Source organism: Hemicordylus capensis, chromosome 14 (assembly GCF_027244095.1).
Source record: "Hemicordylus capensis ecotype Gifberg chromosome 14, rHemCap1.1.pri, whole genome shotgun sequence".
Lineage (NCBI taxonomy): Eukaryota > Metazoa > Chordata > Lepidosauria > Squamata > Cordylidae > Hemicordylus > Hemicordylus capensis.
Window position 1 is genome coordinate 4,983,961 of NC_069670.1, and position 19,799 is coordinate 5,003,759.

At 49.9% G+C, this 19,799-nt stretch overlaps 1 protein-coding gene across 1 annotated transcript in view; it reads right to left on the minus strand.

The window, feature by feature from the left end:
• Window positions 1-216: 216 nt before the first annotated feature.
• POLA2 (DNA polymerase alpha 2, accessory subunit) overlaps window positions 217-19,799 on the minus strand; it is a 35,392-nt gene continuing 15,809 nt past the window's right edge. The window contains exons 13-18 of the mRNA XM_053277623.1: window positions 18,144-18,217; window positions 15,665-15,773; window positions 10,235-10,341; window positions 4,879-4,938; window positions 3,049-3,175; window positions 217-628 (exon numbers count right to left, since the gene is read on the minus strand). Of these exons, the coding sequence (XP_053133598.1) occupies window positions 482-628; window positions 3,049-3,175; window positions 4,879-4,938; window positions 10,235-10,341; window positions 15,665-15,773; window positions 18,144-18,217 (624 nt within the window). The 3' untranslated portion in view covers window positions 217-481. The remainder of the gene's footprint in view (window positions 629-3,048; window positions 3,176-4,878; window positions 4,939-10,234; window positions 10,342-15,664; window positions 15,774-18,143; window positions 18,218-19,799) is intronic.

Sequence of the window (19,799 nt, forward strand, 5' to 3'; positions counted from 1 at the left end):
AACATGGAAACCAAGCAAATTCATTGGGCAGGAAGGAAAGTTTAACCGGGGCGGGGCGGGGCGGGGTAGGGAATGCTGGCACTGCCACCACCCTCCCGACCTGTAAACTATGGGGCAGAGGCCACATAGTTACAGATTAAAATTCGGAGCGGATTCAAACTCGGAGCGGATTCAAACTCGGAACTTTGACTCGTATACCACAGAGCAACAAGCAGATACAGGCTTCGTTTTAATCGGCGTACAAAAGGTGTGTCAACAGGACATTCGCCCCAACAAGTTTAGTGCTCCCCCGCACCCAAAGGGAAACAGATCTGCTCCATGGGTCTGCTCAAAGGCAGAAGGCAACATTCCAGACAGTTGCAGCCCTGAGAGAGGGCGGGAGACGCTGGAGAAGGGGCAGGCGCTGCTTCCACCCCCACCCCCCAACTGGGTCTGGGTCCAGCTTCTCCTGGCAGGTCCCGGTTATGGGCCGAGGCCCGCTTCAGATTCTGACGACCTGGGCCGCGATGCAAGGACTCTTCCGGGTCTCCTCGGAGACCTGTCGCTGGACACACAAGCGGCCATAGGTGCCCCCCACCTGGCCTTTCGTTAGACGGCCTGGATTCACGCAGATGCACCCAAGGACGTCCTGGGAGAGGCAGAAAGACAGAGGGAGGACACTGAGACAAGGAACAAAGCCACTGCATCCCCAAGGTTTAAACTGGACCGCATTTGCCCATATGAACCTGCCAGGCCCTCCCGTTCGTCATCTCAGGACCTGCTCAAAGCCCGGCTACTAACAGAGATCAGACTGGCAGGGACAAGAGGCAGGGCCTTCTTGGTTGTGGCCCCTCGGCTTTGGAACACCCTCCCCAAAGAGCTTCGCCATGCTCCCTCCCTCAGTGTTTTTAAAAAAACAATTAAAAACACACATCTTTTTAAAGAGGCTTTTTGAGGTTTCATCCGCTGGGTAAATCTGGCAGCCTCTTTACTTTTTTATAGCTCCCCGTTTTTATTTTTTTTAATGACTTTTAATTTGCATTTTTTAAAAAAAACAACCTTTTAAAAAGACTTTTAGTTTGATTCATTAAAAGTTTAATTACTTAATTAAAGACTTTTTAAAATTCTTAATTTAATTTAAGACTTTTAATTTGAATTTATTAATTTTTTTTAAAATGGAATCTTCATGGTGGTTTGAGCCTGGTCTTTTAAATGTGGTTTTAGCCTGGTCTTTGTTAATGTCATGAGCTGCCCTGAGCAGTCGTGTACTGGAGGGGCAGGGCATAAATATTCCTGAATGAATGAATGAATGAATAAATATAAATAATAAAATAAAATAAAATAAAATAAAATAAAATAAACAGGAGCACCCAAGGCAGATCTGAGTTGCACAGATCTTGCTGGATGTCCCAGATGTTCCATCTAACCCAGCATTCTGGTTTGTTAGTTTGTTTAAAATATTCATACCCCGCCCCTCCAGTGCAATACTGCTTAGGGCGGCTTACAACAATAAGACAGACACAGATACAAGTAATAAAAATTAAATTTAAAACAGAACAAAACAGAGAACGATACAGAGAACGATACAGAGAACAAAACGTCAGACTAAGAACAATTATTAGGTTCCAACAGAGGCCACTCAAACACCCCTCACAGTGATGGCTCAAGACCCCGCCCGAGTCAAGGGACAATTTGCCACCTTGTCTCAGCCCCCAGGTCCCTCGGAGGCGGGCACCGACAAACCACGCCCTTGCCAGCACCGCCTCCACACCTGAGAGTCTGGTTCCGGCTCCAGCCAGCTTCCTCCGCACCTTCCGGGCTTCCGGGGCTCTTGGGGCCCAGCACGGCTACTGTCTGCTATCTCGGGCAGGCAGCATGCCCCACCCAGATCTGCTAGCCCCATCCCTCCCTGCCAGCACTGGGCCAGGAGCGGGGGAAGCTGACCAGCCCCAGACCCAGCCTACGACACTGTCGATGACTTTCCACTTCCATTCCCAAAACAGGTTTTTAAAACAATTGTGGCTTTTGCCTGGTCTCTTAACTGTTTAACCTTATTGATTTTTTTTTATTCGAGGTTGCATTCGATAATGTATCTTAGTCATCTGAGGGGACTCGGCTCCGGGCGCCGACAATGAAGGAAGCTCGGTTGTCGTGCGTGCGGGACAGGGCTTTCTCTGTGGCTGCCCCCAGACTCTTAAATGCTCTCCCAGTGGCTATTCATTCCTCGGTCTCCATCATGGCTTTTTAGAAAACATGCAAAGACTTGGCTTTTTACTCAGGCTTTTATGTGATTGTCTCCATTGCTGCTTCTTTGTACTGAACTCATTTATTTGCGGCCAACGACCAAATAAACACTACAGCAAAGAGCAATACAGTACAATCCAATAATGCAATAAAAATCTAAAAACCAGCCTTATTCTACTTGCCTCTGAACAAAAACAAGCAATCTGCTTCTTTGTATATTGTATGGTATTTTAATGTATGTATTTTTAAATTTTTTTTAAAATGAGATCCAGAGAGCCAGCGTGGTGTAGTGGTTAGAGTGCTGGACTAGGAGTGGGGAGACCCGAGTTCAAATCCCCATTCAGCCATAAAACTAGCTGGGTGACTTTGGGCTAGTCACTTCTCTCTCAGCCTAACCTACTTCACAGGGTCGTTGTGAGGAGAAACTTGAGTATGTAGCACACCGCTCTGGGCTCCTTGGAGGAAGAGCGGGATATAAAATGTAAAAAAGAAGAAGAAGAAGAATATGAAGCTGCCTTCTACCGAGTCAGACCACTAGTCCATCTAGCCCAGTATTTTCAACCCAGGCTGGCAGCACCTTCCTCAAGGCTGCAGGCGGGCGTTTCTCTCAGCCCTGCCAGGAGATGCTGGCAGGCCTGCAAGCAGGCCGACGCTCCGCCCAGAGCGGCCCCATCCCCGAAGGCGAATATCTCCCAGAGCTCACCCATGGAGTCTCCATCCAAATAAAAACCAGGACCACCCCTGCTTAGCCAAGGGGACAAGGCCTGCTGCTGGCTGCCACAAGGCCAGCTCCCCTCCCTCCCAACCACCCCCCTCCCCTCCCACCTTCACGAAGTAGCGCAGTTCCGACGGCGTGATCAAGACATCTGGCGTGACGGGCAGAGGCGCAAACCGCTCGAAATGTTCATAGTCGACGTTCATCTCTTCCGCAGGAGGGTAGAGCGGATAGTAGCTGCTCGGGAAGAAGGAGGAGGAGAGAGGAGACCCGTCAGTCCACAGCAACCCAATCCTCTCCCATCCAGACGCACCCCACACCTGTTCCCCCTCGCTCGGGTACCAGCGGGCTGCCAAGCTGGCCTTTCGGCAGCCCTGCTAATTTTGGCACGCCCTCCTGGGACTTTTCTGCAGGCTTCGGATTCAGTGCTGGGAAGAGGCCGCAGATTCCAAGGGGGCATTTTCCGCATGTCCCTGGCATGATCGCAATGGGGTGGGAGAGGGGAGGGGGGGATTTCCACCAAATATAATTCCACTTGGCCTGCTGGGCAAGCTATAAGGCTGGTGGAGAGAAAAGGGCCTGGCTTTGGAGGGAGGGCGGCAGAGAGGCCTGCCCCTCTGCAGACCGTCTGTATCCAATATCAGCCGTGGCACGGAGGGGAACCATTTAAACGCCATCCCCATTATCAGCATAGGCTCAAAGGATGCCGTGAAAGCACAATTTCCCCAGCTGCAGTGGGGAAGTGGAAATTTTCAACGCCTTCCCCTTTCCCAGGAAGCCCTCTGTGCCCCCCTACAAATATTTCCCCGAGGGCCACGCAGCCCTCAGGGACATGTTTTGAGGGGGACGGGGAGGGCGGTCAAAAATGGCCCCTTCTGGACCAATCGCACCAGTGCAGCGGGGAAGTTCTGTCAGGCTGCTCTCTGTATTTATTTTTATTTTATTGTCTTTGTTTATCAAATTTGTCTACCGCCCCAAACTTTCGTCTCGGGGCGGTTTACAATAACATAAAACCAGTTTAAAACATACACAAAAACTTTAAAATCATTTAACAATTTAAAAATGAACCAGAGATTAAAACCTAAATTTTTTTAGGAAGCTGAGAAAGCTTGGGCGAAAAGATGGGTTTTTTCAGGTGTTTTTTTGAAAATCGCCAGAGATGGGGAGGATCGTATCTCAGCAGGAAGTGCATCCCACAATCTCGGGGCAGCGACCGAGAAGGCCCGTCTCTGTGCAGCCACCAAACGGGTTGGCGGTAACTGGAGACAGACCTCCTCAGATGACTTCAGTGGGCGGTGGGGCTCGTAATGAAGAAGACGCTCTCTTAGATACCCAGGGCCTAAGCCGTTTAAGGCTTTGTAAGTTATAACTAGCACTTTGTATTTTGTCCGGAAACCCACTGGCAGCCAGTGTAACTCCATCAATAAAGGAGGAACGTGGTCTCTCCGAGATGTATGTCAGCCATTAAAGGGGGCTTAGACAAAGTCATGGAGATCAGGCCTATTGAGGGCTCCTGGTCTGGTGGGTGTGGCCCACCTCCAGCTTCAGAGGCACGATGTCCAGGAATCTCAGTTGCAAGGGAGCAATAGCAGGAGAGAGGGGATGCCCTCACCTCTTGCCTGTGGGCTTCTCGGAGGCATCTGGTGGGCCACTGTATGAAACAGGATGCTGGACTAGATGGGCATTCTTGGGCCTGATCCAGCTATGTTATGATCTGTTATGCCTCAGGTGCAACCCCCTGCGGCATCGGTTGGGAGAGACGCCTGCCTGAAACTTTGGAGTGCCGTTGCCAGTCAGAGTAGATAATACTGAGCAAGATGGATTAAGGGTCTGACTGAGTAGAAGGCAGCTGCCGAGGTTCCTATAAATCCTTGGTAGATAATCCTTTGCATCGGTAGGGAAGAAATACGCTACTGGCTGCCTTAACCAAGACGGCTCACCTCCGCTGAGTCAGAACATGCTTGAGAATCCGGGAAAACCGATCCAGGACGCCGGAAGAACTGGAGAGGGAAACGGAGGGCGGAAGGACAGGTTAGGAATCGGAAAACAAAGAAGGCGTAAAAAAGCAAAGGGGGGGGGAGAAGCCAATCAGCACCCCACGCAAACGGTTCGAAACTTCGTTCGCCTCGGAACGAAGCGGGTGCCCGATGCGAGAAGTGATGGTTCGGAGCAGACCTCTCCCTATCCACCCCCAGCACAGTGACTGTTGCTGGTGTCTTATCTGAGGTTTCTTTTAGATTGTGAGCCCTTTGGGGACAGGGAGCCATCTTATTTATTTATTATTTCTCTGTGTAAACCGCCCTGAGCCATTTTTGGAAGAGCAGTCTAGAAATTGAATGAATGAATGAATGAATGAATGGATAGATGAAGCGATTTTACCAACGCCTGGGCTAAATGAGAGGGAACCAAGGCCCTACCTGCAAAATTATCATGCTAGGTGTGTGTGTTTGTTTTGAGGGAGGGAGGTGCAGAAGAAGAAAAATCACATGGCCACCTTGTATCAGACCTGGCCCCATGCCCGCCTCTGGCAGTCTGCAAATCTCCTTCGGGGCCGAGAGGCGTTTTGGCAGCTTTCATATCCCCGAAACCAGCAAGTGCATCATTTTACTCCCAGCCCCCGATAAATTAAACCTTTCCAAAAGCTTCCTGCTTCCCAAACCCCAGATTGCCCCAGCAAATCACCCAACGGGGAAGCACCATCAAGAGTGTTTCCACACACCCTGTCGACGAGGCTGGGAGCTGGAGGCATTTAATTAGAACAAAGCCCAGCTCAGCAGGGCCTAGAGGCCACGCAGGGAGTTCGCGACACAACTCATTATGTGGGCTGATCCCAAAAGCTTAGAGTCTCGGTAACACACACACACACACACACACACACACACACACACACACACACACACAGAAGCGTTAGTCTGGAATGACCAAGTAAAATAAATAGGATGACTGTGTCTCTCAGAGAAATGCCCAGCAGAGACTTGTCACTTCACTATGTTACCGGGCAGAGAAAAGCTGCATCTGTCAAAATTCTCTCTTCTGCACAGCTCTTCAGAGGCACCATTGCTGCTCTCCCGTGCCCACAGCCACCTGAAGGCAGATCTGCTCAACGTCGGTCCTCCTGCAGATGTCGGCCGACAGTTCCCATAATCTTGGTCCTAAATTTCCCGACCTTTCGTTTAAACTCATGGGAGGAGAGGTCTATCACTGGCTACTAGTCTGGTGGCTGTAGGCCACCTCCAGCCTCAGAGACAAGATGCAAAATAAAATAAGTACTTATTTTTTTTAATTTATAGACCGCCTGACCCCGTAAGGCTCTAGGCGGTTCACAAAAAGTGAGCACAATAAAATGAAAATAAATTTAAAACATTCAAAGCCTGGCTGTGAAAAGGGCTCCTTTAAAGGCTGGTACTCCTGTATTCTACTAAAGAGAACCACCGCATTCATAGCTCAGGAGTGCCCCCACGGACCTCTCTCGATGTGTGAGTTACAAGAAGGAATCTTGACTTGTTTTAAAGGGCTTCCATATTAGATCCACGGAAGGAACTTCTCATAAGCTGAAGAACATAAATATATATGGTAGCAAGCATGACTTGTCCCCATAGCTAAGCAGGGTCTGCCCTGGTTGCATATGAATGGGAGACTTGATGTGTCAGCACTCACTGTAAGATATTCCCTGGAGGGGATGGAGCTGCTCTGGGAAGAGCATCTAGGTCCCAAGTTCCCTCCCTGGCAGAATCTCCAAGATAGGGCTCAGAGAGATTCCTGCCTGCCACCTTGGAGAAGCTGCTTCCAGTCTGGGTAGTCAATGCTGAGCGAGATGGACCAAGGGTTTGACTCAGTATGTGGCCACTAAGGGTGGGGACACCTCAGGGGATGCAGCGCTACAAAAGGACGGCAGCAGGCTGGGAAAGAAGGCACGGCCGAGCCATAAAAAGGGAAGTAAACAAGGCGGGAAGGATGTGACACACACCCCTCAAGGCCCGGAATGGCTGAGCAGCCTCCTCTCTCTCCCACGACGGGCTGCTCGGCTGCTTCCACAGGGCCAAACCCACCCCCACCATGGCACACCTCTCACCCTGATTGCTTAACAGGCAGATTGCTGAGCTGCGTGTTTTCAAGAGAAGCACTGCCTTTCGTCCTCCCGGCCCCCGCTCCCCAGTCAAGTTTGCTTGAAGAGGAAGGAACTCTGCGCACACTCAGAGGTGCTCACTCTCTGGGGCTACTCCCCCCAGCGCCGACTCCCAGGGACGCAAGGGACAACAAAACTTGCGGTTAAGATGAAGTGGGACGGCGCACAGCCGTAGCGTTCCCTCCAAGGTGTGCCGACTCACAAGTTTTTTTGACGTCCGGCTCAGTTCGTTTTAGTTGAATCGGGAAGGTTGAATCGGTTGAATCGGGATGGTCCCACTCTGAATGCACACTGCCTTGATACGGCCGCCCAGAACAAAACTCATTCCGCAAACAGATTGGGGAAAATTAGAGCGAACACTGCTCAACCGAGCAAAAAACCAGGGCCGACTGAAGCCATTTTGCTGCCCTCGGGGAATTCAGGGCAGCCCTTCCTCCACTCTCTCCCTTGGGCTATAGGAACCTAGGAAGCGGCCACATACTGAGTCAGACCCTTGGTCCATCTAACTTAGTCTTGTCTACTCAGACTGGCAGCAGCTTCTCCAAGTTGCAGGCGGGAGTCTCTCTCAGCCCAATCTTGGAGATGCTGCCAGGGAGGGAACTTGGAACCTTCTGCAGGCAAGCAGGCAGACGCTCTTCCCAGGGTGGCCCCATCCCCCGAGGGGAATATTTTTATTTTATTTATTTATTTATTACATTTTATATCCCGCTCTTCCTCCAAGGAGCCCAGAGCGGTGTACTCCATACTTAGGTTTCTCCTCACAACAACCCTGTGAAGTAGGTTAGGCTGAGAGAGAAGTGACTGGCTCAGAATCACCCAGCAAGTCTTATGGCCGAATGGGGATTTGAACTCGGGTCTCCCTAGTCCAGCGCTCTAGCCACTACACCACGCTGGCTCACTTCCAGTCCTCACTGCCAGTCCATTGATCCAGGTCAGCCCTGCGGGGGTGGGAGGACACCCTGATGCAGACAGAACTGATGATCCCGGAAGGACTGACTGCTTACTTTTCAAAATGGACTTTTGTGGTTTGACAGTCACCGTGACTTGAGTTTCTTTCCATTATAACATAATCCCAGCCGGCTCGACAGCACAACTTTCGCTTTAATTGCGGGCCGAGCCTGCGTTCCAGGCTGAAAGTCAAGGAGACCAGCGGAATTGTTCACTTTCATAGTGAAAAGAGCTCACTTTTGCTGCCAAGGTCCGATGGTTAAGAGATCATTAAGGTCATGGATGTTCTCATTCAGTCCTTCGATTTCTATACCTCCCTTTCAAAAATGGCTCAGGGAGGTTTACACAGAGAAAAAAATAAATAAATAAGATGGACCCCTGTCCCCAAAGGGCTCACAATCTAAGAAGAAACATAAGAGAGAATCATCACATTAAAAGGTGCCTCTTTGCCAAGTAGTTGTTCTCTTAACCATCAGATCATTAATGCCATTAAGGTCTGATGATTAAGAGAGAACATCTGTTGAGGTTAAACATCACAGTGATTCTGAAATGGGAGAATTTTTGTTTGAGGCTGTTGCATGTTCCCTTTTTAGTACTGTAAATTGGTTAGGTTAAAGTTTCTTTTATTGCTTTATGTGCTTAGAGCTTTGCTGGTTGCTTGATCAATGAAGTTTATTCATTCGCTTTTATAGAAACCCAGCATTATTAAGAGCTATAATAAGTCATTACAACGTGTTAAAAAGCCTTGGGCAATAACTATTTTTGCCATTCGTTGAGAACTGCTGATGAGTGAATCTTTTTCGTTGCTCCAACGAAATCAACACTTGTCAAATATTCTTTTTTGACCAGCAAGAGGAACAACTCCCAGCTTCCCAGAAATTGCTTCGAGGGGCCACGTTCACACAGTAATTCAAATCTAGGTTTAATGCAGGTTACCAGCTCTGTTGCCAGATTTGGCTTTTTTGAAGCCAAATTTTGGGTTACGGCCCATTTGACTCACGAGTATACAGCCTTAGTGTGATTGAGTGAATCCATGCGGAGAGGGAAATCTCAGATTTATCTTTGGACATAAACCATCTTGGTAGGAATTCACACAATCAAGTCAAATGTCAGTAACCCACATTAAACCGAGATTCGAACCGTGTGAACCGGAGCGACGTAAAACAGGAAAGAACGTTGAAAACATGGCGGAAGATCAGGGACATCTCAGGACGGACACTTCAAGACGTCCGCTGGTTTCTCTCTTCCATTTTTGGAACCTGAATCATGCCTGAATCATGTTTCCTCATTCCACCCACCCTCGTTAAGGGGCCACATTCTCACACCCTCAGCTGCGAGGAGTTTAGCAGAGGCTGTATTGGGCAAGAGACATCCAGGCCTGAACCAAAGGGCCCTGAAGAGCAGGGATGTCACTATAATAGAACAAGGGTGGGGAGGGGAAACAAGTGTATCTGGGTCCATGAGGGAGGGCCCTCTTGCTGGCTGGGAAACCATCTGCTCTTTACGCTCCACTCCTGCCTCCCTGACAAGCTGCTGGCTCCTGATCAGTGTGTGGGGAGTGTGCGATATTATTTGCATAGGGGCAAGAGAAAGGGCATGCCAAGAATTCTTCATTTCCCACCATGACCATCATTTCCCACCCCCCACCCCAGCTTGGTTTGAATTCGAACCTGCAGCTCAAACCTGACAGCTGGTTTGGTTCGAATTCGAACCATTGAATCGTACCGGTTCGAATTCGAACCATCGAATCGAACCGGTTCAAATTCGAACCATCAAATCGAACCGGTTCAAATTCGAACCATCGAATCAAACCGGTTCAAATTCGAACCAGTTTGCACATCCCTACTATACCCTTGCCAATGCCCCCCCCCTCCACCCAGCCAGCAAACAGATGAACATCACTTGACCTTATTGCCTGGAGCATTTCCAAACAGCAGGCTTTACTGCGAGTTTGAATTTGCTCAAAATAACCGATGCAAAAAAAGGGGATTTTTTTTTAAACCCTGGACATAAATCGAGCTACACGCTAATGCGCAATGAGAAACCCAAAACGTGTGTGAAATGCTCCCTGATAACTCGCAGGGACTTTGGGATAAAGCTGGCCAATATGTGGACACACACCTCCTTTCCGGAGAAGTGACATAAAAGCCCCTTCTGAAAATACTCCTGGTGACCTAAGGTTTTAGAGTTGCTTAAAAAAATAAAAAAATCAAACGACACACCTGCTAATTTCTTCAGCACCCATATGAAAGAGGAGATCTACAGAGGTCAGGCCAAAAACCACACCATTGACATCCAGGGTGCAGGGGTCGGAGACAAACATCACCCTCTGGAATTAGAAAGGAGAGGGGTGGTTGGTTAACAGAGCTGCCCCAATCAAGCCCTCAACAGTACATAAGCAGATATTTGGGGAGGGAAAGAACATAGGAAACTGTATAAGGCAGCATCCAAAGATGTGGGGCATTTGAAATAGGGATGCGCACGAAATTCAAACTCCAAACCACTGAACAGAGTGGCGATTCGTTCAAATCGATTCGAATTTGCCCAAATTCGATTCGACTTTGGGCAAATTCGAATCGATCGAATCCACTCTTTCCCATTGTTTTGAATTCAAATAGATACGTCGGAATTCTGTGCACATTCCTAATTTGGAAGCATTGTGCCCGCCCGCCCCGTCCCAGGCCAATTCAGTCTGCTTGGATCTGGGAGACCCCAAGCTGGAATTCCAGGTCAGTGCTATGAGTTTCGGGATAGCCTTGGGCAAGTCGTTCTTGTTCAGCCTCAGCTCCTCCTCATCTGTAACGTGGGTCCAAGACTGATCACACCTCCCGGGTTGTCACAAAGTCTCAGAAAGAAACACTGGACTTAGCATGAAGGGCTCTTCCTACACAATGGGCACCACCCTCCATTGGGTTGTATGTCCAACTTGCTCTGCTGATAGGCAGGGGCTTATGTAAATCAGCTGATTAGGGTTCGACCCAGCAGGCTGTGGGAGCAGACCCCTCCCAGTCCCAGGAATGGTGCAGCTCCATAATCAGGAGAGAGGAAAGTCCATAGAACAGAGAGAACTCTGCTCAAGTTTTTGGCGGCGCAAGCTGGACAGGCAATTAGGGATGTGCCCGAATTGTGGTTTGCAGTACGGTTCGAGGCCTTTTAGGGGAAATTCAAAAGGGAACTGTAAGGGGGGGGGAATAGGAGAGTCTGCTCTCTACCACCGCGCGGTTCGGGCCCATCCCTACAGACAACTCACTGTGAGGATGCCTGTCCACACTGAGTGAGAAACACCTCCCCAGTTAGGACCGATTCTTTCCTTTTCCGGTCACCTTTATCACCCATCCTTTATACAAGGAACCACATGGAAGAGGAAGGGATAAGCCCATTTTACCCCCACATCCACTCTGGAAGGCAGGTTATGGGGAGGGGGAGAAGAGGAAACCTATTCCTTGGGTTTAAGAAAAAGCTGGGCTTAGTCAGCTCAGAGAAGGCAGGGGGTGACAGGGGCCGTTAAGATGTGTCAAGTGTCTGAAGAAGTAATAAGTTATGACTTATGACTGGGCCTCCAGTGATGACTGGAGTTATGACCGGAGTTACGACATTATGAAAGGAGACCCGAGTTCAAATCCTCATTCAGCCATGATACTTGCTGGGTGACTCTGGGCCAGTCACTTCTCTCTCAGCCTCACCTACTTCACAGGGTTGTTGTGAAAGAGAAACTCAAGTATGTAGTACACCGCTCTGGGCTCCTTGGAGGAAGAGCGAGATATGAATGTAATAATAATAATAATAATAATAATAATAATAATGACTGGTGGCCCAGTCATAAAGAGTTTCAATGAAAAGGAAAACAGAGATGCCCCCCCCCAAAAGAGAATGTGGCTTCCCCATTTATTTATTTATTTAAGTGATGAGCTGAAGTTAAAAAGAATAATGTATGCAAGATGACCGCCCCCCTACCAATTAAAAATAGGGAGGAGAAGCATCAGGAAAGGGAAAACTCTGAACAACCCCAGGCTGTCAGCAGCAAGCATGAATTGTCCCCTTAGCTGGTTGCATATGAATGGGAGACAGTGTGTGAGCACTGTAAGATATTCCCCTTAGGGGATGGAGCCGCTCTGGGAAGAGCGGAAGGTCCCAAGTTCCCTCCCTGGCAGCATCTCCAAGATCGGGCTGAGAGAGATTCTTGCCTGCAACCTGAGAGAAGCTGCTGCCAGTCTGGGTAGACAATCCTGAGTTAGATGGACCAAGGGTCTGACTCAGTATATGGCAGCTTCCTATGTTCCCCTTTGCTAAGCAAGGTCCAGCCTGGTTTGCATTTAAATGGGAGACTACATGCATGAGCACTGTAAGATATTCCCCTTAGGGGATGGAGCTACTCTGGGAAGAGCAGAAGGTTCCCAGTTCCCTCCCTGGCAGCATCTCCAAGATAGGGCCAAGAGAGATTCCTGCCTGCAGCCTTGGAGAAGCCGCTGCCAGTCTGTGTAAACAATCCTGAGCTAGAGAGAACAATGCTCTGACTTGGTATATGGCAGCTTCCTATGTCTTCCTAAGAGAGACTTTTTCAGGTACAACCGAAGAAAAAGGAAGGAAACGGCAGGCCTGTTGCTCAAGGTGAAACGTTGCCTTCTCTGTCAGAGACACAGGGGAACTGTTCAGCTCCTATTCTGCCTCCATCTTCCCCCAAGCAAGAAACCATCTACAGCCTCACAGAGGGAGCTGCCATATACTGAGTCAGACCCTTGGTCTATCTAGCTCAGTATTGTCTTCACAGACTGGCAGCAGCAAGGTTGCAGGCAGGAATCGCTCTCAGCCTTATCTTGGAGATGCTGCCAGGGAGGGAACTTGGAACCCTTAAATACCCTGCAACTAGTATTTAAAGTTATTTTGCCTCTAAAGCTGGAGGTGGGCTGCAGCCACCCGACTAGTAGCCACTGATAGACCTGCCCTTCGTGAATTTGCCAAAGCCCCATTTCGAGCCATCCAAGCTGGTGGCCATCACCACATCCTGTGGCAGAGAATCCCACAGGTTAATTATGTGCTGTGTGAAAGTGGACTTCCTTTGGTTGGCCTGGAATCCCCCAGCCTTCAGTTTCGTGGGATGACCCCCTGGTTCTAGTGCTGTGAGAGAGGGAGAAAAAGCTATTTGACCTCTGGCCTCTCCAGGCCAAGTTCAGCGCTCTAACCACTATGCCACACTGGTGCTGCTGTCTCCAAAGAGGAAGAAAAACAAGCTGGTTCCATGTGCATGGTGTGTGTGGCCGGCGGGGTGTGGGGGAACACAGCTGGAACAATCTTTGGCTTCTGGTGGGATATTTCCCTAAGGAATTCCCCAGCGCAAAGCAAGACATATCAAGGTTGTGCAAGTCTCAAAGATCTGGGCCTCCGAAAGCTTCTTAGCGGCCCGAGGGAAGTCCCCATCTGCATCTTCGAGGACGAACTAATGACACAGACTTCCTGGCAAGAGGCTCCGATAGGAAGTGAAATCTCGTTTCCCGAGAAACCAAGTTAAAAAGTAATGGGCTGAAGGCAGGGTTACCCAAGAGGAGTCTTCCTGCCTCCAGCAGGAATTAGCAGGAAGAGAAAATTCCCAGAAGCCTGGCCTCCGGCGATATCCACTGCATTCCAGCCTCCCTTTTGCAAGGTGAAGAGCAAAGGGAGAGAAAAAGCAGCCACAATCCAAGACAGTGTGGACAGGCTGCACGTTTGCCCAAATTCCGGCAAACCCTCAGCCCCTCTTGCCTGGCTAGGGATGTGCAAATCGATTCGACTCAGATCGGGGTGATTAGAATCAAATAATACCTTAAAGGGGCAATCCAATTCAAATTCGAATCGATTTTTTAAAAGTTCGATTCGAATACGATTCGAGAGCCATTTGGCACCTTAAAAAAAAAAAAAAGGATTCAGGCCCCCTGATTGGTTAAAAAAAAAAAGGTGCCCAAAGAGGATCAAATCGTTTTGGATTTTCAGACCAGATTCAAATTTGATTTTAATGAATTGCCAGAATTCAAATTCAAATCCAAGAAAAATTCGTTTCGTGCATATCTCTACGCTAGGCTGCTCTTTCCCCTAGCCTCGGCTTGCTGGCCTGGGAGTATTACCTGGCAGGAAACCGCTCATGCACTCCACACGCTCAGGCAGAACCGGCTCACGGGGTCCCTGGCCCAACAAGCCAAGTCCAAGAACATCCATCCAAATTGCGCCTACTGGCAAGCAGATGACACAGAGCTTGTGATGCAAGGCGGCCCCCTCCAGCTTGCGCTTTACTCGCCAGGGCTGAAGAGCTTCCCGCCCCCCCCCAAAGAGGCATAGTTTCATCAGAGCCCCTGCAACCGTCCACCAGAAGGGGCAAGGAAACCCACGCCTTGCCCAGAATGCCGCAGAACACGGACATGGCTTTGCCCCAACTTCTACCGCCATCTGCTGGACGTTTAGGGAACTACTGAAACTTTGCAATGAGTAGAGCCAAGCAAATGGAACCATAAAAGACCCCAGAAGTATTTTCTTTAAAAAGCCGTCACAGCGGCTGCCGAAGGGTTATTAAACTGCTTCATGAGCAGACTGGCGTGTGGGGCGGTGAGGACCCTAGGCTGCTCCACGAGCTCCAATCTTTAATTAGCTTTATGGTTTAAAATTTTTAAATGGTGGTTTTAAATGATTTTAATGTTTGTTTAAATGATTTTAATTGTTGAATCAATTCAGTTTTGATTTTGTTAATTGTTTCTAATAGTTTTTATTTTGATGTAAACCACCCCGAGTCATTTTTGGAAGGGTGGCATATATAAAATAAAATAAAATAAAATAAAATAAAATAAAATCCGATTTCCAGCCCCGAACTGGAAGAGAAGGAGCCATCCGCACTCGTGACGGATCATCAGCTAGCCAAGCCACTGGTGGCAACTGAGCCAGTGACTTCTAGCCCCCCTACTCCTGGGGAGTCCTTTCCACAGGTACAGCCTGTGTGCGCGCCCAGGTCCCACACAAATGGAAAACATTCAGCTCCACATCTGGAGGGGCAGGGGTGACAGAGGGCACGAGATGGGGGGTAAAACCAGCCTCCCTCCCCCCAGTGTCTCCACTGCCAGTTCTGGAAGGGGCCACGATTTCCCCCTTCACACAGCGATGCCACATCATGAAGCATGACAACGGATCACTGGGGGAAAGAGCGGGGGAAGCGAGAGGGAAAAGAGCGGGGGAAGCGAGAGGGAAAAGAGCGGGGGAAGCGAGAGGGAAAAGAGCGGGGGAAGCGAGAGGGAAAAGAGCGGGGGAAGCGAGAGGGAAAAGAGCGGGGGAAGCGAGAGGGAAAAGAGCGGGGGAAGCGAGAGGGAAAAGAGCGGGGGCTTTGGGGAGAAACCCCACTGGTGCTGGTGAACCCCTCCCGACACCTCCCCAGAGCAGATGCGGGGGGCATTTTGGGTCAGCCCCAACATACACACAGCAGAGAAATCTGGCACAGGTGGGCAGAGAGGCTGTATGCCGTGACTCAGCTTTCAGCAAGAAGCTCCCCCAAAGCCTACAAGGAGTTCCCGGGTTCTTAACAGACAAAGCTCGGCGCTACCACCACCGGTGACCCCGGGAGATCCACCCAGAAATCCACCCCCCCACACACACACACACACCCGCCAACTAGACCAGGCTTCTTGGGCAGCGGGACATACCTGCTTGTCCTCTTTGGACAGCTCGTAGGAGCTGAAAGGCGGCTGAGGATAGATGCAGTCGTGGTGGACGTCGCGCAGAGAAGGAACGATGACGAGACGTGATCCAGCACTGCCGGGACACACACACACACAGAAAGAGAGAGAAACAGTTTTGTTAAAAAGCAGGACATCAGAGAGGAGCAAAGGGGCAGCCGTTTCAGCAGCAAACCCGGGAAAAGACACATCTCGACATGCAGAGAACGGCATTTTGCCTGGGCACGGGGTGGGGGAGAGTCTGGGTGGCAGGCAGGAAGACCCAGTTTAGAATCTTCTTCCGGTGGGCTGGAAAGAGACTAGCGTTTGGGGCGGAACAGAGGAAGCTGCCATATACGGAGTCAGACCAATGGTCGATCTAGCTCAGAATCGTCATCACAGACTGGCAGCGGCTTCTCCAAGGTTGCAGGCAGGAGTCTCTCTCAGCCCTATCTTGGAGATGCTGCCAGGGAGGGAACTTGGAACCTTCTGCTCTTCCCAGGGCGGCTCCATCCCCTAAAGCGGAAGATCTTCCAATGCTCACACATCAAGTCTCCCATTCAGATGCAACCAGGGCAGGCCCTGCTTAGCTAAGGGGACAAGTCATGCTTCCTACCTCAAGACCAGCAGTCCTCTATACAAATACATTAGTTAAATAAATAAACTTTATTTAGAGCTGCTGGCAGTCAGTGCAGAGGTCAGACGGACCAAGGGTTCGACTCGGCATAGCTGTGCCCTCTGAGCCCCACCAAAACGATTCGGCGTGTGCCTGCTGGATGCTCCGAATCGATTCATGCACATCCCTACTCAGGAGACAGTTCGTCCCTGCCTTTTTGGCCAGGCTGAATCATCCAGCATGTAACCCCTGCTAACTTGGCAAAGAGGCACCTTTTACCATGGTGATTCTCTTTATTTAACAGGGGGAGAGCAACTGGCCCTATCCATCCCCAGCACAGCACCCCTCCAGTGACTGTTGCTGGTGTCTGTCTTATGTTTCTTTTTAGATTGCGAGCCCTTTGGGAACAGGGATCCATCTTATTTATTTATTCTTTCTCTGTGTAAACTGCCCTGAGCCATTTTTGGAAGGGTGGTATAGAAATCGAATTCTTCATCATCATCATCTTCAATGTTGTTGCCTTCAACAACAAAAACTGCCCTGGGAGGCAGAGGCAGCAGCTTTGTGTCAATGCAGGACAGTCTTCACTGTCCCTTGGCATTTTGCAAAACAAAAATCAACCCCCCCCCAAAAAACAACCCAACACATTAAGAGGACAGATGCTGACCAGACAACAAATACTGGCAAGAGATGAAAAGGAAGGCGGGCACTTGGAGCTCAACCCAAGAAGCGGGCAGAAAAGAAGGAGGGTTTTGTCTTTTGTTGCCTTCACCTCAGGGTAACTCAGACAGGGAGGGAGGGAGATGGCCGCAAGCACGCATTGTCCCCTTTGCTAAGCAGAGCCCACCTGGTTTGCATTTGAATGGGAGACTACATGTGAGGACGGTAAGATATGTCCTGTAGGGGATGGGGCCGCCATTCTAGGAAGAGCATCTGCATGCAGAAGGTTACAAGTTCCCTCCCGGGTATCTCCAAGACAGGGCTGAGAGAGACTCCTGCCAGTAACGTTGGAGAAGCCGCTGCCAGTCTGTGTTGACAATACTCAGCTAGATGGAGCAATGGACTCAATAGACAGCAGCTTCCTAAGGGGAGAGAACCTCAAGGGAGGCGAGGAGAGCTGGTCTTGTGGTAGCAAGTATGGATCATCCACTTTGCTAAGCAGGGTCCATCCTGGTTTGCATTAGAATGGGAGACTACATGAGAGCACTGTAAGATATTTCCCTCAGGGAAGAATACCTCCATGCTTGCATGCAAAAGGTTCCAAGCTCCCTCCCTGGCGGCATCTCCAAGATAGGGCTGGGAGAGATTCCGCTTAGAGCAGGGCCTGCTCAACTTTGGCCTCCCCCCACCCCCGCTGCTTTTGGACTACAACTCCCACAATCCCCAGCAATCGTGGCCAATAGCCAAGGCTTATGGGAGTCGTAGGCCAACTGCTGCAGGGAGTTCCAACTTGTGGAATTCTCTGCCACAAGACGTGGTGACAGCCAACAACCTGGTTGGCTTTAAGAGGGGTATGGATAACTTCATGGAGGGAGAGGTCTATCAGTGGCTACTAGTCAGAGGGCTACAGGCCACCTCCAGCCTCAAAGGCAGGATGCCTCTGAGTCCCAGTTGCAGGGGAGCAACAGCAGGAGGGAGGGCCTGCCCTCAACTCCTGCCTGTGGGCTTCTCAGAGGCATCTGGTGGGCCACTGTGTGAAACAAGGTGCTGGATTAGATGGGCCTCCTTGGGCCTGATCCAGCAGGGCTGTTCTTAGGTTCTTATGAGTTGAGCAGGTCTTGTTTAGAGCCTTTGGAATCAGGCGGTAGGTAAACGGAATACATACAATAAGAGGGCGGATCGGGGCCTTACCTCCTCGTCCCTTCAATGATCATCTTCACACAGTGCTTGAAGACCTCTTCAAAGGGGGCCGTGAGCTGGGACTTCTGAGAGGAGCAAACGAGAGAGAAAGAAACCGTGCTTTGTTTGGCTGGGGAAAGCCAGGCTGGGGGTGGTTGGGGGGTGATTTACCCTGAAGTAAAAGAAGGGCATTCAGGAGGAGCCTCTTGCATCCCCCCAAAGGCTGTGGGTAGATCCACACAACCTCCAGCATGGGGGTCAGCCGCTAACGCCTCACTCAAGAGCAGGTGTCCTCGGGGGCGGGGCGGCATCGGAACCGAACCGTATCGGTCCCCGAGACTCTTCGCCCAACTTGGGCAACTTCTTTGCCCAACTTGGAAAGGAGAGCTGGTCTTGTGGTAGCAAGCATGAATTGTCCCCTTAGTTAAGCAGGGTCCGCCCTGGCTGCATATGAAAGGGAGACTTGATGTGTGAGCACTGTAAGATATTCCCCTCAGGGGTGGAGCCGCTCTGGGAAGAGCATCTAGGTCCCAAGTTCCCTCCCTGACTTCTCCAAGATAGGGCTGAGAGAGATTCCTGCCTGCAACCTTGGAGAAGCCGCTGCCAGTCTGTGAAAACAATACTGAGCTAGATGGACCAATAGTCTGACTCAGTATATGGCAGCTTCCTGTGTTCCTATGTAATTTCACCTATCTTGGGGGCAGGACTGGGGAGAACCTCAGGAACTGGACTTGGGTGGGTGCCAGCATCAAAACCTGTCAGGAAGGGGCGCTCTGGCAGCTCAACTGTTTATTGAGGAACTATTGGCTTACTGCTATGCTGGTGGTCGTGAGAATCTGCTGTGTGTGTGTGTGTGTGTGTGTGTGTGTGTGTGTGTGTGTGTGTGTGTGTGTGTGTGTCCCCTACCTAAACATATCTCAGCGACACTGATTTTATTTACTTTACATCTCTATCCCACTCTTCCTCCAAGGACCCCCGAGGTACATGGTTATGCTTCTCCTCACAACAACCCTGCGAAGGTTGAGAGAGAGGTGACTGGCCCAGAGTCACCAAGTGAGTTTCATGGCTGGATGTGGATTTGAACTCGGGTCCAGCACTCTAACCACTACACCACACTGGCTCTATGGCAGTCAACTCTATGGCAGAGCAACTTATTTTTATGTTGTTGTTTTTTATATTTTCATACAAAAATATAGAATAGACCAGAACCTCAGTATTCGTGGGGATTCCGTTCTCCGCAATTACTGTGGATGAGGAAACCGTGAATACTGAGTAATTGTGTCTATGGGATCGGGAGGGTTAGGTTCCCGGAGGGACTCAAAAGAGGTGCCAGAAATAAGTAAAACTGTCCAAAAATCACAGGCAAAAGTGCCCTACCATTCTCAGTATGTCCCCAACTGTCCAGCAATGCCCCCTTATACTGCCATTTGATGGGGTTTTTTGCCAAAAGATTGTGAGTTTTTTTGTTTTTTTTAAAAAAGAAAAAAAAAGCCAGAAAATAGCTGCCTTACACAGAACCGCAGGCAGAAATGACCTCAGAGGTCCCTTCCTCCCACCCACAGATACGTGAAAATCAACCCTTTGGGGGCCGTTTTCCATGTATACCAAGGTTGGGTGCCAATTACTTAACCGTGGAGCCACGAAACCGCAGATGTAGAGTCCACGATT